At 37.3% G+C, this 26,284-nt stretch overlaps 1 protein-coding gene across 10 annotated transcripts in view; it reads right to left on the reverse strand.

The window, feature by feature from the left end:
• The window catches only part of PTPRM (protein tyrosine phosphatase receptor type M), a 442,681-nt gene that overhangs the window by 133,085 nt on the left and 283,312 nt on the right, over positions 1-26,284 (reverse strand). For 5 of the 10 annotated variants that reach the window (XM_077184309.1, XM_077184292.1, XM_077184271.1 and 2 more), the window contains 2 exons: positions 19,409-19,541; positions 12,471-12,500 (listed from right to left, as the gene is read on the reverse strand). In XM_077184309.1, coding sequence (XP_077040424.1) covers positions 12,471-12,500; positions 19,409-19,541 — 163 coding nt within the window. The remainder of the gene's footprint in view (positions 1-12,470; positions 12,501-19,408; positions 19,542-26,284) is intronic. The other 5 variants (XM_077184295.1, XM_077184303.1, XM_077184285.1 and 2 more) reach the window with 1 other exon arrangement.

A 26,284-nucleotide genomic window follows, 5' to 3' on the forward strand; every position in this document is an offset into this window, starting at 1 on the left:
TGACAAACCCGATGCCTGATAGAATAGTAAGTGGAATGAGCACTAGGACCAGAGTAGGTATTTCTTGTGTTACTAAAAAACAGTGTGAGTCAAAAATAAAAGGAAAATAAGTTTTAACGTTTGCACCCTGTATTAAGGATGTGCATTCCTTTGTAAATAATCAGAATGGCAGTTAAATGTAGATTTTGTAGCTGAAAGTGAAAGATGTGATTAATCAAGAGTAGCATATCGTGGAGTGTTCACAGTGGACAGTAACCTTTCATTTATCATTGAGGTTAACTTCCATTTCTGAGGGTCACTAACTTAATCATATTTGCTTGAGTTAATGTTGATATTCTATAATCACAGCAAAAAAACCCGTAAGTAATGCCTGCCTGAATGGAGCTAATTTAATCATATGACCTTTTCCATCTTATTTTCACCCTATGGCTATATGACTTCTTCTAACCAGACAGCAAATTACTGGACTGTAAGTGGCACAGTATGCTTAGCTAATTTATTCATACATTTCTGAAAATTATGAGATCCTAATTTGTGCATTATGCTGTTTTACTGTTTCCATACCTTTATCAAAAGGAACCTACTGTTGCAGTATCTGGGCTTTCCATAATGAGATCATTTCCTTTGTCAAAAGAGTAATCCAAGTGGTGAAGAGTTCAAGCAGTAAAGCTTGGATGCTGATTATTCCTTCTGTGGGAAAGGCAGCTCTGCAGCCATTGGAGTGTCAAAGCAGCTAGTGTCAGAGAAAACACTTGACACTTCCCCTGGTGCTTTTGCAAGGGCCAATCCTAAGAGAACATGTGTTTCTGCAAGTGTGTGCTGGTAACCCTGACTTAGCTGGTGATGTCTCCATCACTGATTTTCAGGTACTACTATTCCAGCAACATATATTCTAGAAGTGCTGGCTCCCTGCATAGAAACATAAAGATCAAATCTTCTCAAAGCCAAATGATGGTAAAGGAAGCATGAAGCACTTTGCCTCTCTGACTATCAGACCTCTGACAGCTCTGATACCACTGCTTTGCAGCAGGTAATAGCAATCAAAATGTAATTAATGTGGAGAATATGGCACCCAAAGAACTTTCATCAGCACTGGTAGCAGAAACCAGACTTCTTGATTCCCATGCTCCTTCCATAACCTATTTGGAAGCTTTTTTTAAAATCAATTGCTATTACATTTTTTTTTCAGGAAGAAGCCTTCTGGAAAGAAGCGAACAACAGGATTTCTGAAAGGATAATATCAAACAATTGCAAAGCTATAGACTAAATACTGGTCTGAAAAGCTCTGCAGAAGTACTAAAATTACAAAACCTCTGGAAATTGGGGGAAAATTGCAGGGCAAAGACAGACTTTCACTGAACAGCCAAGTTTTTTATCTGCCACCACAGCTCCCTCACTCCTCAGTTAATTTCTCTTATATTGAATGCCAGCAGTTATGGCAATATTTAGAAATCATCAAAACTTGCTTTAATCAGCTATTAGATATAGTAACAGCAGTAATACTCATGGTGACTTTATTGCCTTACCAGAACTGTATCTCTCTTTGCATTTAATAGAAAAAATGTACAACTGGACCATGCAAAATTTTCAGAAGTCAGTATGTAGGACAAAAGAAATGCCCCTTATGAAATAAAATCTACATTCTACCCATGTATGCCTTGCAGCATCACATATTTATATGAAACACAGTAAACCAGCTAATTTATTACCAAACACAAGACAGTGATTTATTGGTCCTTTGTCACGCTGCGAGACAATCTGGAGTTTCTTGAATTTTAGTCTCACAGAGTTAGGTTTTGCAACACCCTAGCAATTCTGTCCAGCTGAATTTTGCACCTGATTCCATGCAGAACACAACCCTCTAATCACCAGGCACAGAGAAGATGGATCCCTATTCTTTAACCTTCAATTAGCACTTAGCTACCTCACGCAAGCCGAGGGCAAGATTAGCCATAAATGCTTCCAGGGGCACTGTACCCTCACTGGTAACCTCTGCACAGAGAAAGTATGTATTTCACTCAGAACCAGCAAGTGGAAAAATATGTAGCAGAGAGGGTTGGACAGCATATAATTAAACTTGCTTTGCAGATTAGGCGAGCGACCAAAGCAGAAGCCATCACTCTCTGTCTGCAAAGCACCTCCCAAGGCTGCTGCAGCAGAACCACAGAGCTTTGCAACACCAGGCAGGTACAGGCTGCACATGACCGTGATAAACAGGCTTTGTCTTCTGGCAGGGCTGAGACATCCAAATACATCCAAATACAGGACCAGATTCTGCACAGTGCTGAAGTCAATGGGAACTGAGGGTATTCAGCACTTAAAGGAATTCACACAGCAGGCTATCAGAACGGGTCTTGTTTTAGCTATTTTAGGCAATCAAATTTAAGTGGCTATGCTGAGTTTGTTTTACTTATTTGATGTTGGCTTTATCATTCCAGGATTTAAATGCAGTGAAGCTTTCCACTGTCTGGTCAAATTACCAGATATAATGTATTATATTTTCTTTAAGGATATGATTTTAGGGAGCATGCTGGTTTCATTACATTATACAGTGGGGGAAAATACATATTTGTAATCTTAAAAATCTCATCTAATACAAAGCAATCACACCCCAAACAACTAAAACAGTATGCTTTACTGAACCTTTCAGTGTGTTTTTCATTTGTATGTCAGCATATAAAACTGAATAAATCATCCTGGACTCACGTTAACTCAAGCTCTGAGTGTTTTCTGTGAACAATACTTTCTACTTCTAGACTCCATGTTACTAAAAAGTCAACTAACAGCGATGCTTAGAAATTAATTTATTTCAGGTATGCTGCAAGAACTATAATCAGCCATAAATCCTTTTGCCCTATTTGCATTTGCTGAATTTGCCTTAATTATACTGTTGCCTAATTATGAAGCTCAGTCTAGAGGGGAACTCACAAGAAGCAATGATGCAGAAAGCAGAGGACAGTTTATTCCACTTCATGGATTTACAACTTTGTGCTACCGCAAACCATTTGGAACAGACTCTATTTGTGAGGTCATTAACATGTAAACAGTGTCACACTGAAGACGCATGGCAATGACCTACCATGCTAATGAAAAGTGATATTGAGTTTGCTAGTTCAGATAAGGGTACACAGATTGCCTTTTCTCTAATGTGCAAGGGCCTGTCACAGAAATAAATGCATGGTCCTTGTTGCAATTAATTTGATTCTTGTTCTTTTAAAGCTTTACTTGTAGATTTAATTAAAGCTTTCATGCAGCACACACTTTCAGGAAGTATCTATGTTTAATGGCTTTTTCTCCTAAATTAAAGAAACGAGTGAAGGTTAAGATTCAAAGAAGAACAAGGGAGCATAAAATGAAAAGCTGTGCTTGTTACAGTAAGCATTACCTTGTTCTAACATAAGCAAATATGTGGTATTTATATACATTTCTAAAATTAGTGTTATATTGCAGCTGCCACAATTTTCAATTGCTTGAGATAATTTAAAAAAATTCTGAATATAAAATATTGCATTCTATGTTTCAACCTGGAGGTGAATATTTAAAAAGCCTAAATCAGTTTTTAGATAAGAAAAAAATAAACAAATAAAACCAGTGTATGGTTTTCCCAGGAAACTGAAGAAACAATCCCCAATGCAAAAATCCCCAGAGAAAACGTAGACCACAGAGAATGAAAATAAGGCAATCCTAAAGAAATATTTTTCAGGGCATGACAGACATTATAGTACCTGGGCAGGGGTAAAGGAGAAGGGCATAAAGAATAGGAGTAGTAAGTGAAAGGAGAAGCAGAGTAAGAAGAGAAACAGATGAAAAAGTAAATGGCGAGGAGAACAAGGAGGCGGGCTTAGGAGCTGGGCACACCAGTGTTGAAAAAGAAGTTGGAAGGAAAACAACAGTGGTAAGATTTAAGGAGTAAGTTAGGTATAATACTTTTTGGACAGAGGTCTGGACAAGACACTTCCATGAATATTCAGTACTACTGCCTCAGAATAGGTTTATGGTGCTTTGGATTCCACCAAAAGTTGAAACTGCATTTACCTTTAAAACAAAAAAAACCTCTCTGTTCTTGCTGGAAGCATGTATTAGGACTCAATATGCAACCAATGAACTCTGTTCTCTAATTTGTTTTTTTAGAGCACAGAGTAGGTAATCCTTTTGGTTTACTAACACTCTTATAGGTTTCTCTTCTTTTGTTAGTTAAAATTTTCTTATATAATCTTAATCATATTAAAGTGCAGACATGGCTCCTCCCCATGTCGGTAAGCAGAAAGGAAAGTCCTTCTGCCAGTAGCATGTGGATATTAGAGCCAAGGAACAGAGCTGTAAGCTACCATGTATCATAAACATGACAATCTGACCTGAAAAAGTCAGTAAATACAAAGCATTCAGTATTTCACCTGCTTTTGAAAATATCCTGTAAGCCATGAACTTAGTTGATATGAAGTGACCTTTCCACTGACAATTTCCAAATAGGAAATGGCAAAATACAAGCCTTTATACCTAAAATGTAAGCAAAGACTATGTAGCTGCAGCAAATATTGTAAATTGCATTACTATACTCAATAAAAACGTGTTGATGAAATCCATACCTGAAGATTTTATTTTGGGCTACTGATGTCAACACAGGAGGAAAGAACACTGTCCCTTTGAAACAGGAGGTGCAGAGTAGCATAATTGCTCTGAAACAGCTGATTCTCTCATTCCTGTTCAACTGTGAAATGCACAGGCTGGCAAATGTTTTCCTTTGCCTTTCCTTCAGACAAGACACATATCCCTGGTAGCTCCAACTTCTGTTTTCATGATCTGAGGAATCAGGGAATGGGAATGAAGGAGAGAAGCTGCCTCCCTCTGCAGGTGAACTGAGTATAATAATCAAGACACCCCCAGACATTTGGTTCAGTATCTCACCAAGAGATCTCAGTTTAAACAGCCCTGAGCTTCTGCCACTAAAAAGAAAAATAAAAGTGCATCTTTATGTTCACCAGCTCAGTACTCACAGGAGCAGAAATTTCACAACACAAGCCCTACAACACACAGCTCTGCTAGAACTACTGCTTCTTTTTATTTGGATCACTGTGTCTGGTTGGCACAGGAACTGATAGAATTAGCAAGACTTTCTTGACAGTCCTAGAGATTTCTCTCTGTAGCATACACTAAATGTTACAGTCTAATAATAATAGCAGCAGTAATAACAAATCCTTTCTTGCACATTTGTTAATGAAATAGAGTCATGATTCTAGCGTATTATGGTAAGTCTCATAAAAGGTATTTTCTTTTGCAACAGGGTGTCGGGCTGAAGAAATGCCAGGCACGCTTTGCTAGATATGCAAGCACACAGCAGAGTCATTTCCTCTGGTTCCTTGCTAGATTAGCTTTTGTGATGTTCAGTTTCAAAGCTGATGCAACCTTCCCAGCTACACTTTTCAAGGGCAATATTGCCCTGAAATTAGGAAGGACCCTGGTCAGACAGAATCCTTGCATAGACTCTCAAGGGGAAACAGAAGAGTCATCAGGAGCAGCAGAAGAAAGCACCTAAGATATGGTTCCTTATCCTCTCATGCCAGAAATAGGTAATTAGTGCAGGAAATCAATGACCAAGAAAAATTACAGAAAGAAAGTTTGGAAATGAATAATGATTTTGGTGATCTAGACATCAATGAAAGCAAACACACACTGTTCCTCCCTTTAGGGACCTGTCAGTCTACTGTTCAAGGGAGCTCAAGTTGTGCTTTAGGTAAGAAAGGAAATGTAAAGGAGAAGTAGGAAAAGAAACCAAGACTAGAACATTTTCCTTGTGAAATTAACACTCAAGAGTGATAGATACTGCCTTGAGGTGGATCATCATTAACCCGGCCATAACCCCTGCAGACAGGCTCAATAAATATATTTCAGGTGAAGCATCTCCCAGGGGATTCAGCCATAGAGAACATATTTCAGATAATAAGCTCAACCAAAAAAAATATCACTCAGTAGAAGCTATCACAGTACTAATGAGTACACCACCTCAGTGCCCTGTGCTGGCATCACTCAACAGACATCAACATCTTGTTACAGCTGTTCTTATCTGCACCACAGAAGTGACTAAGCCTGGGGCTTACTGGACATACAAATTGTAAAGGTTAGATTCACTGTATGATTTCCTCTACCCATTTTTCTTTAAGCATTTTTCTTCTGCTTGTCCTCCTTGAGACCAGGAGAAATACAATGCATCCTTCACCTTATTCCCTGCAGTCCCATCTTTTGCAGACATATTCTGTCAATCAGTTCAATACTTTATAATGCCATTTTGAAAACTAACACTTCAATCTTTTAGAAAACATACAGGCCAACATAAATTATGAAGTGAATTTTGGTCTTAAAATACAGCATAAATTCTCTACTTTCTGTTAACACATTTACAATCACATAAAGTATAATGGCAGGTTTGGCTTTTAGAGAAACTAAGATTCCAACACCATTACTCCCTTGTAAAATAAATACTAATACTAAAATATGTATTTTAGTATTAGTATTTATTTTACAAGGGAGTAAAATAAATCTTCCTATTTGTGTATTTAAAATAGAAGTATTTAAATTCATGTTTGAGCTATATGTGTATACAGAAACACAATTTCACAATAAAAGCCACATAAACAACACCTTTTTTTCCTGAGGGAACAGTTTGAAACAAGGTGAATGAAAATGATTCACCTTACACTGTCTTTGAAAGTATAATTCAACAATAATGGTTGGTAATGGCAAAATTTCAGTGCCTAGAATGACTGCTGTTGACAGCAAGCATGACTGATTTGGGAATCAAATTTTTAAGAAATCTAAAACCCATTGTCAACAGGCTAATTAGAAATTTATTCAATATACAGTTTTATAGAGAAGACAGACTGCCCTGGTAACAGTACCTCAGCAAGAGTCACATGGGATGGCAACACCACCAGTCAAATACAATGGTAACTTCTTACATACACACAGCTGTCAACTCTTCCTCTCCCAAGTACATGGATTGTGTTTCAGTGTCATATATAAGAAAGACAGGCTTCCAGGCTTGTCCTACAGGAGGTATATGGATTCCACAATTTCTAAATGCAATCTCAGTATTCAATTCAAACCCCATATATTAGTTTAGAAAACAACACAAAGCTTTTAATAGCATGGAAAGAGCAAAGATGTCTCCAGGCTGCATAAGTATTTATTTTTTGCTACAGTTATATTGTTTCCCTCACTAAATGTCTGGCACCTTCACCAAATAAGTAATGTCCCCTCTAAGGACAGAAAAATCTCCAAACCTCAGCTCATCTGCAAATTTATTGCTTGACACTAATGGAGCACAAACAATAATTTGTGTCGTGGTTTAGGAATGGCATTCTCCAATTTAGTGTTCCCACTGAAACCACTCCAAATCAAAGAGACACTTCTTCATTCCCAGCTCCCTCTCTCCCCCCGGGTGGTGGGCAGGAGAGCAGAATTGGAGGCACAAAAGGTAAAGGTTGAGATAAGAACAATTTACTGGAAACAGCAATGAGATAAGAAAACAAACAGTAAGAGCAACAATATTAATGACAGAGGTTACAAGAAAGAGGAAACGGAGACATGCCCCTGAAAACACCAGCTGCTCCCTCACACACTTCAGAAATAGATAATAAAATTTAAAAAAAGATTACTTACAGTGTGTTAAGAGTTATTTACAATTTTTTCTACATTGAAATGGGAATATAAGCCTTGGCTATAAAGCAATACAATCAGATCAGAAAAAGAATCAGAAGATACATAGAATCAGTGTAAGAAATAATGACTTTAGATAGATTTAAAAAAATTATGTCATGAATTTTAATGAAAAATAAAATCCCAATTCTGACCCTGCTTGCTATCTGTGCATAAAAACTAGATATAGCATGTCTGTACACAAAGCATACAGCACATAGCACGAAAATGTATTTTTTAGTAATGGTGACTTAGTAGAACACCCTCCTTGCCTTATTTTGGACACTAAATATTATCCAAGGATTTCAGTATGTCAGCATTGGAGACTTTGCAACATGCAACAAAACTCCTGGGACATCCCCATATAATTTAAATCTAGCTTACAAGACAATTACAGAAATCCACAGTTATTTTTGGTTACAGGATTCTATGATACAAGCCTATATTTAAAGATGCAGAAGAGATCACAGATGTAGTCTAACAGATCAAACACTTCAAACACATTTGTGTTTTTCTGTTCAATCTCTCCTCCACCTACAAGATGCAAACATGATCTTGTTTCTGGTTCCTGGAGCAGCTACAGTGAGAAAACAGGATTGTTTCTAACCTCTTTCACTATTTTTGAATTAATACAGAAATTTAAAACGTGAAGACAGCATATTCTCTGGAATTATCCAGTAATCACCGTTAAGAGTTTTGACACTACTGATTTTTTGGAAACATTATTACTTTAATCATTAGGATCATTTTGCAAATCTAACCTTGTGCTTTCTGCTCTAAGTACTAGGTCAATGGCAGTGGGACCCAGCAAACGAGCTAGAAATTAAGTCTCCATACAGAGATACAGAAGCCAACACTGAATATCTGCTAGTGAAGCAGGAGAACTAAACTGAGAACAGACTGCCAGGCTCCGGAGCTCAGGCTAGATACACAAGAAAAGCATACTCAAAACTGGGCCCCAACCTATCAAATTCTCGTGAAAAGTAGGATATGTTTTCATACATATTTATATTAAAAACTTCAATGTTTGTGGAATTAGCTTTCTTGCAGGAGGAATTTTGTCCCCTGTGTCATGCACCAAGTACCAGGCAATAGAGCCTCTAGTCCTATACAGTCTATTATGTTAATATTTTAATGTAGTACTCGGCTTTGGGATTGAGATTTCCATACAGACGATGCACCTGTGATGCACTTCTGTTCCAGGGCACCTGACTAGATTATTAGTGCTGGGACACACAATGGCATATTCCACACTATTAAGATCTTAACATGATTAGCATTGTATAAGAATATCGGGTAGTAATTGTCTCCTATTTCCCTACTTCACCTTTCACAAGCTGAAATGACAAGTGAAAAGGCACAAAAATATAATAACATTATACACCTAACTGCTGTGCAGCACTGTTGTTGCATAAGTACTTAATTTCAACCATAATCATAACATATCATTTTTACATCAAGCTCAAACTGAGGAACAGCATCAAAAGCTGCCTTCACAACTTTGCATTTTAATTTTTGTACATCCTACTCATAGCAATATAATGAAATCGTTTATAGAAAGGAACCTAAAAAAGCTACATTCTGTAACTATCTGCCCAAGAATATGGGTTAAATTGAACTGGCCAAACAATCAGGCAACAGTGTCTGGAGTAAATTCCAATGGTTCAAGCACTCAGTTTGTTTTTCTTATGCTTTAATTTTCATGAAATCTAGTTATTATCACTTGACAAATGATTAATGAGCTCCAAAGGCAGAATCTTTATAAAAATTAAAATCTCAAATACATAGAGCCAATGGTCAGCACAGTGGCACTTGTTGTCACCTCAGCAGCGGGCTTGCCTAACCATAATTACATAACAAAATACTAATGCACTTTTCCTTCTTCAGCCCATGGCACAGGGGTTTTGCCCATCAGAAAACGTGTCAGGAGCAGGCAGTTGTGCCAGTGCCACCTGCCATGCTGAGAACATCACTCATTGCCAGTGTAACAAATGACACCATCTCCATTCTTCTTTTTTCCCAGCTAGAATCAACTGCCAAGCCAGAAGACCTGCTGCAGAGTTAATGAGCACTATGAAATTTGCTCTAATCTTAAGAACAAAAGAAGTCATAGAGGACTAACTATGTGCAGAAAAAAAAAAAAAAAAAATCTGCTGGCTGATTGAGGCGAAAGGTAAAAAATGCACCAGATGTGAGGAATGCAAGAGTGGGAGGAAAGACTGGCAGAGGTACTTAGGCCCATTAAAAAGAATTCTCAATAGCACTACTCAACTCTTTTTTCTGTAATATCTATTGACTGGCTAACTAGTAAACACAAGATAAAATAGAAATAATTCTCTGCCAAATATGCACAGCTGTAGGTCCACCTCTGATGATTCATCAGCAGCTCTAGGCATCTGCCAATTTTTTCTTTTTAAATTTTAATTTAGGATGGATCTAGAAGTGGCAGAGATTGCAGTCTGCTAGGGAAAAGGAGCCCACAGCACACAAGGAAAGCAGCACACAAGACAATAGTAACTATTTCAGTGCATAGATGCTCGCTTGGATGTTACAGCTTGCATTTACAATGACTAATCAGTAAATTTGAATATGATACTCAGTATAGAAGTGGTAAATTAGCAATGGCAGAGTACTTGAAATTATGTTTCTCAAAATATAGAACATTTTATAATCCATACTAACTTCCTCAGCTAAAAATAAAACTGTAATGAATCCTGCATTCATCTAAGATTTCCACCAATTTCAGTCAAATTGTGTGATGCGTAAACAGGTGGGGAATTTGGTCCAAAATATTTCCTTCTACTGACAGCCAATCTTGACTGCACTTTTCAGGGCTCTTGCTTCCCTTCTTCTGCCAGATGGAGAACAAAACACTACGAGGTCAAAATCCCACAATTTCTTTTGGAAGAGTTAATCAACCCAACCTAAAAAGTTACTGAATTTGTATCACACTAACAAAAAGATCTTTTATTGAAGTCACTAGGAGAGTACTTCAGATAATCCCTCAATGCCCTGTTCCATCCAGTATTAACAGTCTCTGTGACTGCAAAACTAGGGACAAAACCTGTTTGTAAAACCTAAAGAAACCATTTCAATTCAAGCATTTTCCTTTGTCTGTGCAAAAAGGCAGAAAAAAAATAATCCAATTTATCTAAATAATGAAACTGTGTTTCATTTAATGTTCCATTTGTTTCAATTTTGGTTATGATTTAGCCTTGAGACATGAATCATATTAAAATATGAATTTAAATATATTTACTTATTAACGCAAGACCATGCTACATGGCTTACTGTATTATATTCTTTTGACATTTTGAAGAACTACATTTAAATGGTCCCAAACTGAATTTTTTTTTAAGGTATATTTAATGGAAAATATGTCTTTTCATCTCAGGAACGAAAACAAATTTTGGAATACTGTATCTGTGGAAGAGCTAATTTTTTCAGACCTTCACATTAATACAATGCTTTAAACACCAGTTTTAAAAAATTGCACTATACATAGTGTCACATAAGGTACTATGAAATCTGAATTACTAACCACATGAGCAGTTCCCATATATTGTGAAGTCTTAGGGAATTTCAGTTATGAGGTTTAAATTTTAGTTGCTTTAATTAATTTGAAGAATGGTTCTGTTTGGTTTCTTGAAGACCAAATGTTCAAGACAGAAAACATTTAATATTTTTTCCACAAATTCTATAAATGAATGTTTGATGCTTTTTCAAAATATGAACTGAAAAAATATGTATTTAAAAAGTTTGAAGAGCAACTAGAGGGAAGATGATACACTTTATATTGCATTTCAATTAAAAACATTACTGAAATGTGTTCCTTTCAAGAGTATGCTACCACTATATGTATTTAAAAACTGCTACTAAAATTTATCTAATGCAAGTAACACCCCAACTTCTGTAACTATAAAAATATCTCACAGGTTCCTGTGGCTTTTAAATCTGAGGTTTAATAAAAAAGATAACTGCTGGACAGCTGATTTTTGCTGCTGGCCAACACGATTACACAAGATTAAACACATTTCATCTTGCAACTAAGCAAGACCCCTAGTATTTTGCTAATCTATTATGTACTCCTTGTACCTGGAAAGCAAGAAAAAGTGAATGGCCTCAGAAAGGGATTTTCTAAATTCACAGAAGAACCTTTCTCATTCATCACCTGCTGACAACAGGGAATGAAGCAAGGCTTTGGGTAAATAAAGAAGCACATAATGGTATTACTAAGGACTGTATCAAAACAAAAAAAAATTAGTTATTGAAAGTTATGCTTCATCCTGCCCTCATTTTTTAGTGCTCTCCCCTTTGAAATTCTCTTCAGAAATGGTAACTTATGATGTTTATGCATGATCAATTATTCATAAAAAAGTAGTAATATGTACACAGCAAGAAATGGAAATGCTTGCACATGTCTAACAAATGCTGTAATTTCAACAGTACAAATGAGAAAGAAACTACTAAATAAATTCTAAAAATAGTTATTTAGGCATGAAAATTTCTCATTGACATAGCAGTGATATTTACACCCACTACTACTCAATTAAATTCTTTACATAATGTTATTCAAAGGACTCTAATGCACAGTATGAGACATAAGAAACTCTTAAAAAGCTAAGTATTTCATTACATTATGGACCATGTTGTTTTCATCTTAGTGAAACTTTTACAAAGTATGTTTTTATAAAGGAATTTTCAGTATTAGCATTCACTACTCAGGCATGGAACAACATGGCAGATAGTGTGTCTCTGATGACAAAGAAGTTACTTACAGGTAATAAGTGTAGGAGTGATAGCTTCTTCTGCCATGATGGTGGAAGGATTAGGCAGTGGTGGAAAAGATGAAATGGAAGGAAAGAAAAGTCAAATATTAATGTATGAAAAATCAAGATGAAACTGAGACCTGAACTGGTGACACAAATGAAAGGTAGCAAGAATGTATATCTGGGCATATCATGCAATGTTTCTGGAATAGACAGGTGACATATCCAATCTCCATAACACTTTGAGCAGTACAATATATAATGCATCTCCAACTGTTAAATCAAACCACCTTAAGGTACACCTGCTAAGTAATGTTACATATTTAATGTCTGTTCATATCTGCATATACTACACACACAAATATTCCCAATTAAAGTGCTAAATCACTTCTGATTACACCTCAGCTGCATCAGGAATAAGGATATAGAAATTCTAGCATGGTGTTAGAAGCTTAGGAATAAAGAACTTCAGAATACACTTTAAGTAGCTCCTCTTCTGTCATAGCACTGTAGAATCTTAGCCTATCCCTTTTTTTACTTAAGGCAGTCAGTTCTGCTTTTGAAAGGACTTATTTCCAGACTGGAGAAAATCCATTGCCACAGCTCTTTTAATATTTCGGCTTTTAAATAACCTTTTAAATTCAGAAGGAAAAGATACTTACTGCCATGCAAATAAAAAATCTATCCCTGCGGGCTAAAATTGTATTGGTGGTATTTCCCCATGTGGCAGAGATAAAAATTAGAACTGATCCTGTATCCATGCTATTCCTGCCCACGTGAATGCCACAAAGAACAACTTGGGAGACCTAGCACCATCACCTTAACAAATATGGGCTCTGTCAGCCTTGCATAACCTCTTGGTCAGCCAAATACTCCACCTAGACATGCTCTGTATGAGCACAAAGTATAGAAGCCCTCCAGCTATGCTCTTCTGCTTTATATCCTTCCCTCCCTCAGTTACAAGCCCACTACAGGCAGGACTGCAAGCCTCCAGAAAGGGGAAGTTTCAACCCAAATGAATTCCATGTATTGACTGCAATTAAAAAAAAGGCTGGGGATCTTAAAACATCTCTGAGCATAATGTCAACTAGTATTCACATGTTGGCAAGATAAAAGGCTGAAAGGAACCATGAAGGCATTTGTAATTTTTACAGCACATGCATACAGCCCTTTGACTACACAGGAAACATGTAAACAGGCCTTGCAAAGGACTGTAACTAATGTTAACTCGCCTCTGGCTACATGCTTCAGGCATCCCTTTGAAAACTAGGCTTTCATCAAATTTTCTCTCTCATCTTCTTTGTGTGAAGATGCCATTAGAAATATTTCCCAGTTTTTATTCCCATTTTTCTGATGCAAACAGTATTGTTCAAACACAAGACACTACACACTGCATATTTAATCACATGGCATCTGGAAAATGTATAACTGCTAAAGTTGAGTTTTAGAAGATAACTAAGAATAGAGTAAGGGGCAAGCTGCAAAATAGTTGTAAGCCTCTTTGCATTCCATAGGGAGCATGGGATCAGGTCCTGTCAAAGCACTTACCTGCACTATAAGCAAGTTGTTTTCTAGTTCAGTCATAATTATATTTCCCACTATCTTTCTTTTCAGAATTACTCATTCTTTCACTTTGATTTAGAATTTCATGACACTGTCAACCCTGTTGACAGTGTTCCTTGCCATATGTTGCCACGAGAGAGATTTAATGTAATTAGTACAAATGTTCTCATACTTCTAAAAGATGTATAATAATTTGAAAAACAACAATAAATACAATTAATCAGTGAAGCACTGCTGGTACTTATATGCAGAGTTCTGCCAAATATGTTATAAAGATAAATTATTCCTTATGAAAAAAATGCTGAAAATCCAGGAACTTTATTGTGTGTAAATATCCCATTAAGCATTTGTGTAACATGAGAAAAATTGGAAGTCTCAAGCTCCAGCTATTTTTATATTGCTACAGTTGTGAGATTTTCCATATAGAAGTCCTTGAAAAAGAGCACCAAGGTTTTGACTCTCAACAATACCATGCACTGAAACAGGTAAAAAGAATATGCTAAAATCCTGCAGAAAGATTTATACCTGCAAGTTTTATACAAGCATTTCAGGCCACATGCTAAAGCACCATCCATAACTGAATGGATTTAGCTTTTTTAAGAAATATGGACAAGCTCTATTTTTCCTCCTACATAATGAATACAAACTAAAGTTTCTGTCTATGTATGAAAAGTCTTTTTCTGTTAAAAAGACTGATGCAAAAATTTTAGCCAACTTAGGCTGAATTTTCTTATGAGCATAGCTCTTCAGTCACTTCCTGGTAGTGAGGTTACTTTATGTCAATAAACTGTTTCTGCATATAGTGACAATATTATATACTTTTAACTCCTTTAGGACTGAATACATAAATTAATTTAATGAATACCACTTAAAGAATAAGGCCCCACTATAAAATTTACCAAAACCAGCACAGGAGGCTGGATACAGAAGGATTGACCCAACAGAATGGAAACTTTTGGAACTTTGTCATTACCTCAGTGTTTTCTTCCATCATCTCTCATTTATACTTGGCCTCTAGGGAAAAACACAGTTCAGGGAGAGGAGGCTGGAATTTTCCTTCAGCTTTATTATCTTCAATTTCTATCCTAAGTGTTTGAAATTGTTGGCAAAGGTGTATGTATAACTGAACAGCCTGATTTGCTATCAGGGAATGGGAACAATGCATTCCCAGTCCAGCTCCACTGAGTGCAAAACCCTTCCTTATCCACTGCCAAGAACCAAGGTCTCTGACTTAAACAGATGCTACAATTACATACATTAGAAACTCATGGAAGGCTCAGGCACAGAGACAGCTGAAAACAGAAACTAAACCCAGGCAAAACAAAACAGACTTTTTATGATTAGAAAACCTCCATTCTACAACTGAATCAGAAGTCAATGGAATAAAATTTTAATAACTGCTTCCTTACTGCACTCCCACTGCAGCAACAAAATGGCAGCCCCAATGGAAACAGCTGCCCCAAAGACATATAAAGGGCTTTTAAGCAAATGTTGGACCACTAACTTACCAACTTAGGCAAATTTTAAAATTTAACCTATATAGAGTATAAAGGAAAAAAAAAAAAAGGAAAGGAGAAAATAAAGCAGTAAGTGTCTAATTTATGCAAGTCTTGATTTAATTGCTATTGCTTTTCCAAATGTTGTAGCAACAGTACTCTCATTTTCACTGCTCCACTTTAAGTTGACCAAAAGAAGAAGTTACTTGGTGAATTTAATCACTTGGCATTCTTTATTTTTAATGTTTTTATAAAATCTTATGCAAGTACCTCAAAGACTGGGTCTTGCCCAGGATTTACCATTCAGGATCAGATTCAAAATCCACTTTATTGTGGATCAGTTTTGGGGAAACACATGTATTGTTTTCATCTAACTTTGTGTTAATTCTTATGTGAGAGAGACAAAGCATATCTGAGGAGAGGAAAGCCTATTGGCACTATTCTAACTTCAGAGAGAAGAATCATGTCATCAATATGACCATACTGGTGGTTAGGAACAGCTTGCAGGTTCCTAGACTACATTACACAACACCTTTATGCAGGAATGCTAATGGATAAAGAAAAGACAGAACAGAATGGATAAAGAATTATCAACAACCAAGTGGAGAGATCAAGAGGAAAGCACTAACAGTCCTTTCCTGCCCCATGTGCCAAGTTTACAAATTTGTTTTACTTCAGTCAAAAGCTGAGTGTCCCTACAGAAAATGCTTCAGCATTCTACCGTTTCTACCTACGTTTCTACCTTCACTAGTGACTCCAAACCATGCACTGAATTGCCAGGCCACCTAACCTCTTGGTTCATGATAGAACTGCTTCAGAAGACAATTACATAGTGAAATTAATAATGCTGCTTAATGACTATTAATATTTGCAGAACTTCTTTACACACTGCCTTGATAATCGGCATATCCAAAGCATATCTGTGCTGCACTGAAAACCTTGAATGTTGGTCTTCTCTACTTGGCTACTGAATTAGAAGTTCAAGAGACTGATCTGTGGTGCCTGGCACCAACCAAGCAAACAATGGTTGTTGAGTAAAATGAGGTGGCTACTTAAGGAATGTACTGGACAAAGTCGTGGTTGTAACACAAGTGAAACTGCTTTCCAAATCTCTTGACAATGGAAATAAACAGTTTGATATTAAGTTAATTAAGTACTGTGAAGCCCCAGGGACAGAGTCGGTTTCATCTACCAGTACGAACTGAAGATCAAATACACAAGACTCTGTGGAATAATGAACAACACATTTGCTTTGGGATATGCCTTGGGATAGCAGAATGTGAATGGGATTTTGTTGTAGCCAACTCCAAACAAGACAAGTTTCAAAGCACGTAGACTCAGCGCAGTGAAACCCAACATTGTAGCCCAGAGTGTCGGCATATAATAGTGCAGAGAACAAAGTGGTTCTCAGGGGAAAGGTGCCACTGAATTACAAGGTGCTATTTTATTTTTCACTCAGATCTTTACACCAGTAAAGCTCCTGATAAAGTAAATGAAATAAAATGATCAAGTGCAGAAGTCAAACGGCTCACTAGCTTGATAAGACTGTTTCCCAAAGTAGCACCTAAAATATTGCAGAACTGCAAAATCGCTACGGTCACACTAAGCTTGTGGCATGATTTATACTTTTTCTCCAAATGCATAATGTATACACAGTAACTGAACCAAGGTGAAACCATAGGGGCCCTCAGCAGCCTAGTGAATTAATGCACCAATAACAATCTATTGAATAATCGGTTCATCTTCTGCTTAAGTCATGAGTGTAATCGTATTCAAGATCTTTTATGCTACAGCAGATGCTTTAAGAGGCTTGGGACACAATATACCCACCTCCCAAAACTCTCATTAAAGCCTAGTCACATCCTGCTACACAAATGAACCATCCTTACTTTTTAATATTCGCTTCCACTCATTTCAGTTTGTTTTGTTCAAGGCTGCAGCATCATTCTGGGACATGTTTTAACTTATTGGTATCATTCTTTCTGTACTACACAATGAAATTGTGTGTATTTGGCAACAGAGTTCCTGGACTTGTATTTTCAATAGTTCCATCTCCGTCACAAGTAGATTCATTCCAAAAACCAAGGAAGCTCACAAAATGCACTTTTTCTTTAACAACAGAATTCCTATGAATAATAATTACTCAGCTGTGGTAGACAGAAGGAATCAAGTATCCTTTTGCATTAATGCAAACACTTAGGATCTGAGCCCTCCTGCCTCTGATAATTAGATTATCAAAGAGTTTTTCTCTAGAGAATTTAGCAGGAGTAGGCATAGCATCCATTTAGCCAGAGACCTGGACACCTTATTCACTTTGAAACTATTTGGATCATTTTGCAATGCTATTCCTTCAAGATGAAGAATAACTTGTCTCCCTTGGGTGAATACATTCTACCTTTGGCAGAAACACTTAAGGAGAGGCTCAGAACTGAACAGAGAGTATGATGAATGCTGGTCAGGAATTGTGTGAAGAAGGATTGGCCAGAAAATACAAGAAGCCTTCCTCCCTGCATGCCAAATGCTCTGTCTGGCCCTAGGGAGGAGTTTGAGAGTTCAACTGTTAAAGCTGAAGGTATGAATGATGCAAGAAATCAGAAGTGGGAAGAAAAAAGTACTGCAAAGTCAGAACAGACTTCCACTCTGCTACACTGTACCTTATTAAGTAGACTTGGTTACTGGGTCAATTTCACTGCACCAGTCAGACTCACCCTGGGGCTTAAGTCTCAGTCTCTTCTTTACATACCTCTTGTCATGACCTGGCCCCAAGCCCTGGCCACAGCTCGCCTTTCTCTCCACAGAGCCCTTCTAACTCATGGCCCTGCCTCTGTCTTCAAGGAGAGTGAAAAGCAGCTACTTCTGTTGCCTGCCCTGAGGCACTGTCAGACAGCTGCCTCCTTTGCTGTGCACCTCCACTGCTCAAATTCTGGAAGAAATTCAGGCAGCTCAGGGGTTTGGACATCTCAGACCTGCCAAACCAGTTAACATACAATTAAATCACATAGGGTTGGGATGAGCCAAATCAGGCCAGGATTGCTCTCAGAGGAGAAAAAAGGGGATAATTCAAGGGGAATAGCAAGGAGGTAAGGGGTTATGGGACACAGTGAGGAGACTGTGACAGAGGTGGAAGGAGAATTTGTCACTCAGCCCCTTTACACAACACTTGCACATTCCCAACCCCACCTCTAATAGCTGAAAATCTCACATTGCTCATTACAGAACCTAAAACCTTAATTCTATTTGCTAAATAATTTTTCCTAATCTAGACTAAGCTTCTAAGATCATATGGAGTTTTTTTCATATCTGTGCCACCTCCCCAGCTATATTTGTCCTGTTACTATTTTATCTCTTATGGAGTTGAGAAAGACAAACAGTTTTAAACAGTCTTACACTTCTAATAATGTAGCAGTTTTCAAATGACATTCAAGGCAAAACAATCTCAATGCGTGAGTGTGTTGAACCAGCGTTTGGAAACATTCAGCGCCATTGTAACATCTTCCATTTTTTCAGGAAATGAAGTTTATGCAGAACAATACAGACCTCATTCTTAGCAAAAATTACCTTAGGTCTAGCTGCTGTTTGACTAAGAATTTCTTTTACATGCAAAAATGAAATTACATCTAGCTTCCAGCTGATCTGTCAAATAGGGTGGAGACTCAGGACCAGATAGTCTCTGATTATTAGAGTCCATCATGCAGCACTGAAGTAAGGAGTGCTAGAATCATTGCCCTCGAGTTGTTATATATAAAACAACGACACAAACATTAAATCTCTGGGGGTACAAAGGTACAAATACAAAAGTACTGGATACTTTTACCAATATCAAACTGAGTACTGCTGTAGGAGATGCAATATGAACATGGACATAGAAAACATCCACTAATTGCTCACCTTTTCTTCATTACCAGCACGACTCCCAAAAATATAATGACAAACAGCAAGATGCCTGCAATGACTCCAGCAATTTTAACAGTATGGTCTGTCTGCTTCTCAGGCTCCGGGTCTGGTTTTCGAGTGGCAGCCCCTATGGAATTGACAAAAGAAAAACAGGAATGAGGAAAAGAATAAAGGTGTTATTCTTTTGATGTTTATACACTTAACCTACTAATGTCATTAATCTTATCCAGGGCCAACAGCTATCAAAGCTTGGTCTTTTAAGAAAAATTCTGCTTTCTGCATTGTTATAAAACTCTTTATATTGTTCCAAGACACTCCGTAGGACCACAATATAGTGGGATACCACTGCCAGCCCTGACCCTTCACAGGAGCCTCTTCACAGATTCACAAATTTCTGTATTTTTATTATCTGTGCTGGCTCCCTTTTCTTTCTTTCATTTAGAAACTTGCTAACAATACAATAACTATACTAAGCTTTTATCCAAATTTGATTTGCTGGAACATTTTCCTCAATTATTTTTCATAAATGAAGCTGTAATTCCATAACATATTAGCTTAAACACCTGGAAAAGTGAGATAAGCTCATTTACCATGCATTTTACCCACAATTGTTTTTTTACACAATAGACTTCTTTTTTTTTTGCCTTTGGAAATCTAAATCTAGGTCACATCTGGTAGGAAAAAAGACTCCTTCTAAGCAATTTATTCACAAAGTGGGAAGCAGCTGATGATCACACCACTGGCACCTACATTTAATATCTGTTTAAATGAGATAACCAGTGCCTTACAGCAGCTACTGTCTTAGCTCCTCCAGCTTCTCCATTTAAAAAAAATAACATCGTTTGTACTGTTTACTGTATAATGTGATGGAACGTCAAATCCATGTCTGATGAAATATCCATTTCCCCTACCAAATGAGTTCAGGATGAAAAAACGTTTAGGAAGCAACATTCAATTCACTAAGCTGATTTTATATTTTTATGGACTTGCATTTTTTTTTTAAATCAAAACGTGTCAGCATTCATCATTTGAGGCACCGTGCCACAAAATGGACACAGGGATTTATGGATCGCTTTCCTGGTATAGCTTTTTTGGGAGGGGAGAAGGAAGAGTAAAGCCTAAGTGAAGTGTAATCTTTTAAGACCACATTCTTGTACCACTAACTGGGTTTCAGAGAGGATTTTGACAGCACCAACTATATTTTACTTGTTTCTTCACTTTCTCCTTCTGGAAAGGAAGGAAATTAATGGCCAATTTACATGAAGAGCTATTTTCTGAAAAATGAAAAGATTTCCAATGTTTCTTCTCAATTTTAACCAGGATATTCTAAGATGAAGAGTATTTCTGAGTGCCCACAGTTACACTTTTGGCCTACATCTTCAAAACTACTTGCCAAGAGAAATGCCAGAAAAACCTCCCAGAAAAGGTGATAACTATTAATCAAATCATGTCTAGAGCTAACTGCAGGAACCAGGTTCTCTGGAAAATTCTGGCCAAGGTGCTTCACATGAGTGCTAAATCAGAGAAGATGATGTGCTTGCTGTCCCTGTGCCCAGTCCCACAAGAATATTAATTTGACAGAAATACACACACACTTTTCTCAATTGCTAAAATCCTTACTTTGTATGAATAAAGGATGATTCATACTTTGTATGAATAAACAGTTCTATTTTTATTTTCCTGTATCCTACATAAAATTTTTTTTAAATTCCATATTGCTGTACTCTTCACAGCACTCAGTATTGTAGTAGATATTCAGAGGACATCTAGAGCATTTAATGCAAAAAGCAGCTGTTGGGCTGCACTTGGCCAACAGGAAGCAGTGAGTCAACTATGATGCAAATGACAAGACATATGAAGGACTCCAAAGCTCTCTTTTAAATCTAAAACACAAGAAAGAAAGAAGCTAAAGTCAATAGCATGTAGTATCTTTTCAGAGGTAGCTTCTAAGACGACTTCCTTCCAAAGCCTATACTTCATTATCTCCTTCAGGGTATCCCAGCCAAATGGAATACTCGTCAGTAATGACTTGCTACAAACAGTTTCTGCCTTATGGTTTCATTCCTTATGTTAAGGCTTCTAGCATTAGTTTTGGGAATATGAGTGCTAAACAGTGAAATTAAGTAAAGGCAACCATTCACAGTACTATCCAATGTGTCTATCTCAGTGCCATGTCTCTCTGTAGCAGCTCATGGTCCTCAGTTCAGTGGAACCAGCTACACTTACACTACGCACAGGAGAGAAAATTGTATTCAAAGCACACACATTTTCTACATACGATGGAGCACAACTTCATGAAATGCCTTCCATCACACAAAGCATTATCCTGACAGCAGTATTGAACAAGCTGGTGAATCCACAAAAATGCAAAATCTCTACAGAAAGCCTACACAGGAAGTGGCACAGAGCCTAGCATCAGGACACTCAAACTCCCATATTGCATCGTTTATTGATTATCTGATTGAGGAATCAGCTCAAATTGTCTATGAAAAGAATTTTAATGCCGAGTTAAAAATAGGATACAGCTTCTCACAGTGATGGACTCAGCCTTACTCACAATAGAGGCTGCCTTAAACTGGAAGCATGATGTTTAACAAGCCTTTTAAAAACCCCTATCATTAATTATTATAACAAAATATTGGCATTATCTCAATTCTCCTTCATTTCTATTCAGCAGATTATTTATTTGCTGACAAAATGCCGCTCCACTATTGTTCTTAGTGGTTTCCAAAATCTATTTGAGTAAATGAAAAGAACTTTCATCCTTCTAGAACATTCCTTGAATCTTTTAGCATTAGAAATTTGGGATTACCTTTCTGCATTTTATTTAATGCTGCTTATTCATCTAACATAACTCAGTTGTTCTACAACTGGATTTAGGAAATTGCTGTGTTCTAATCCACTCTTTATACTCCTTAGCATCCTGCTTGGTTTTATGTCAACATCAGATGGACACTGGAAGTTTTTTACTGTGTATTGTTTACAGTGAAACATGCAGCCCTTTCTTCAGTGCAGTGCTCAGCTTTGAACCCTGTACAAGTTAAAAGCCATTCAAATTTACATTTTAGCATTTATCAAGACTGAAATTTGAGTTGGTACTACCTCTTCATTCAGTTTGCTTTTATCCCATTATAATTCTTCATAGTCCCACGTGAATTCTGCTAACTTGTACCACCTAGCATTGTAATCAAGAGCTGCTGCCCTGACACTGACTCTTCCTGGCATTTAATAAACATACCATACAGGATTTAATATTAAATACTAAAGTGCATTAACTATGAAAAGCAGTGCCACTTTACTTCTCCTATGTTTCTGTCTGATAGGCAGAGGTTGATTGAATGATATTTGTTCTCACCTCATAATTACTTCTTAACTGACTTTTAACCCATATTCACACAGGAAATTGCACTGGCACCATGGAGAGAAGGGTGAGCTGTCCCTAAGGGGAGTGTGGCAACTCAGGGCAGTAGTTCTGAAATTCATTTTGCCTCCTGATAAACTGTAATGTCCATTTGTGCATTTGGTTTTGTTTGTATGTTTTCAAGAGAGATGTGGAAAAGCACCATTGCAAGCCTTAAAAAAAAAGGTTCTTTGATTTCTCTTTTACTCTGCTGAACTGACAGATGATAAAAATATTCAGTGAAATGTAATCTTTCATTACAGAAACAGTGCTACTGATACACTATTTTATCATGATGATCTAGTCTTGGTGGTTTATTTCTTTATTTTATTACCATTCTTGCAACCTCTTTGACACAGTAATTTTTAATGTCCTCGGTCGCCCTGGAGCCTTTAAGAATATATAGCTATGAGACTAATTCTGGGCCTCCAGTAAAATATCTGTATTTAATGAAAACAGGTCAATAAGTTGATGCCAGCAACTGAGCTATGCCCACTGCATTTTCTTCACAACAGTGGACTTAATGACTTACTTGGATTTTTTTGTTTGTTTTATTTTTAAGATTTTGATTCTACCTTTGCATATGACAAGTGACTTTAAGCCTTGCATAAAAAACCCTCACTTCTGTTCTCTGAGATTGTCTGGGCAACCTCAGAGAACAGAAGCTGAACACAGTGTGAAAACACCAGCTCTTGCTAGTGGAGCTGCAAGAATCAAGGCTAAAGTGACATATACACTGTGGTGCACCTCTAGAAAGACAATAGGTCACTAAAGAGCAGTGAGTGGAGGATAGCTCAAGGGAGCTGCTTAGAAAATGAAAGGACAAGGAGATGTTTCCTGCCAGTTTAAAAAAGACTAAGGTGCTGACTTTGGAAAGTCTTTACTTGATGAAAACAAGCTAGAGTGCTTCCTGCCAGAAGTGAAAAACAGAGATACACTAAAGATAAACCCTAAGGTGCTGCAAAACCCAGCAAAGTATTTCCCCAGGCTTCCTCTGCTGAATACAGTAGAAGACAATCACATTGCTTGGTTCCATACCCTTAGATATTTACTTTTCTAGTTCATGTCAGCAACTACAATTTCCCTTTTACTGACTGATTTCCCATTCTTTGTGCTCTCTGAACAGTAGCACTTAAAATGTGAAATGTTTTTATAATAATATATAATTTCTTTTCCTTCACTTAGAAAGAATGACATTCAGCTGGAGTGACTTATCCTCATGGATCCCATTTTGTTCTATACATTGCATGTCTCAGTGATAATATTTTTAAGTAGTATCCATGAAACATCCAAAGACAGTATTTCACTTAGTTTTTACTCTCAGACCTATTCCATTAACTTTTTCTTAATATTGGAATCTTCTCTGAAGTTTAGTCATCACTTTGCCAGTTCATGGCATCTTACTCCCTCTTCAGAATGAGAACTGAATTATATTCTAGTTGCTGCCTTAGTGTCTGCCAGAGTTCGAATTCTTAAATGACTTTGTGCAGCTAAATTTCTATTTCCACACAACAAGTTAAAACACTGGGTAAAAAAATTCTGACTCTCTCTTTGAAGTATTTCTAGTTCTGCCACTTCATTTGGTGGAAAATTTGCCTTTCCTTTCTCACTCAGAAGGCACAAGTATCATGTTATCATCAACCTCAAAACTTCATAAAGAATAATCTCTTGCAGGTAGCTTATGGATAGAAAAGGTGGTAGCAGAACTACTTTTCACCATAATGAAAGCTAAGGTGAATGAATTACGTGAGAAAAATAATCATTCCTTTAATTCTGAGGCAAGCACTATCTTGTTTTTCAAGAAAAATGAAAATGTTTTCCAGTAAAAGAAATGGACCTCTATCAAAATGAATAAACTCTCTTTCTCCTTCTCTTTGTAAATGAACAAAGTTTGGACTTGCTTTTCAATATTTCTTTTCCCCAAAAAATGTACTTAAAAATGACTGACCATTTTACAGAACAGAATAACCAATAAAATAATCCTGGCTCAAAAGTCTAGGCACTGATGGTTATACAGAGAGAGGGGTAAGATTTAAGCTGTTACTAGTAAAAATTAGCTAAAGGTTGTTTCTTCTAAGGCAGTCTTTAAAAAATCCAGGTGTTTCTTGTTTTATTTAAGACAAAAAATAATCTCTTCTATTAACTAGACCAGTTTCATTTTATTTCTCCCACTCAAGGCTGACCATAGTTCCTGCCTTTTTGCTTCCTTTCTGCAGCTTTACACTCTCAAAGTAAGAGGCTTGCAAGCCTTGCTTGGTAGGAGGCTTGCAAGCCTTTCCAACTCCATTTCATCCACAGGTGCTCCAGTAACTGATGTAATGGCTAACCTTACAAGGCCTTAAGGTAGTAAGTAATACAGTTAGTTCAGATCATCCCATTTTCCAGTCAAATTTGAAACCAACTTCTGAGCTAGTAACTACCCTGTGATTTTTTTATGCAGGCAGTGAGATTCAACTATCACATCTGAACACCTACTTTTGAGTTATTTTACAGAGTGAGTCAGGAAAATGAAACATTATACCCCTGTGTGACAGCTGCACTGTGATGAGGTGGCAGAAATCATGCAAAATGGTACAAGGCAGAAGAAAGAGAGAGGTATGATGCTTCCTTGGAACATCTATCAGTAGGCTCCTACTGTCCCTGCCACAAAGTGAGAAGACTGAAAACTTGGCTTTAAAGACTCTCTCCACACTCTGCAAGGACAACATGAATTACAGAGGCTACTATCATCATTACTTCCTATTATTTGTATGATAGTAGGAGCTAGAAGCTGCAAATCAGACTGGGAGCCCCACTGTGCTAAGAACAGGGCAGGCACACAGCTAAGTAATCTTTGCCACTAAAAGCACACAACCTAGCTGAGCTAGGCTGTAGGAGGCAGGTGTAGCAATCACAGGGGGAAGGGGGAGGCAAAACCCCTTAAAAAGATGCATTTTCAATACCCAAATAGTTCTACCCTTCCTGCCTTCCTGCTCTTTTAACTAGCTGGTATCACTCAGCATTTCCAGTTAGTACCACAGCAGAAACAGATCTTCAGGAGGGATTTGAGGGACTTAAAAATGTTTTAATTGATGATGTTGGTTGGGGTGTTTCAAGGAAGGAAGCAACATAAAGGTTCATTCACATAAAGGTAGGAAAAGCAGAGTTGCTGAAGTAAAGGGCTGAGATAAAAGGCAGTATGACAAAGTAAGAAAAAATGCTGATATGTCTGTCTTGGTATGAAAACTGGTACTTCACAGAGGTAGGTCCTTATAAATGTTAAATGACCAACAGGAAACCCAATCACAAACCTTAATCCCAAAGCACACTGCAACAGGGCAGCAGTGCAAAATGTCCTGTTTCCTCCAGAAACACCATTTCTCCCTTCATCTCACCTATGACTGCAAAAATTGGTACCCTTATTTATAAATCTGTAGCAGCAGCATTACTGATGCTGTGAGGGACAAGCCAGTCTGACACACTTTCAAGTT

Source organism: Agelaius phoeniceus, chromosome 1, assembly GCF_051311805.1.
Source record: "Agelaius phoeniceus isolate bAgePho1 chromosome 1, bAgePho1.hap1, whole genome shotgun sequence".
Taxonomy (NCBI): Eukaryota; Metazoa; Chordata; class Aves; order Passeriformes; family Icteridae; genus Agelaius; species Agelaius phoeniceus.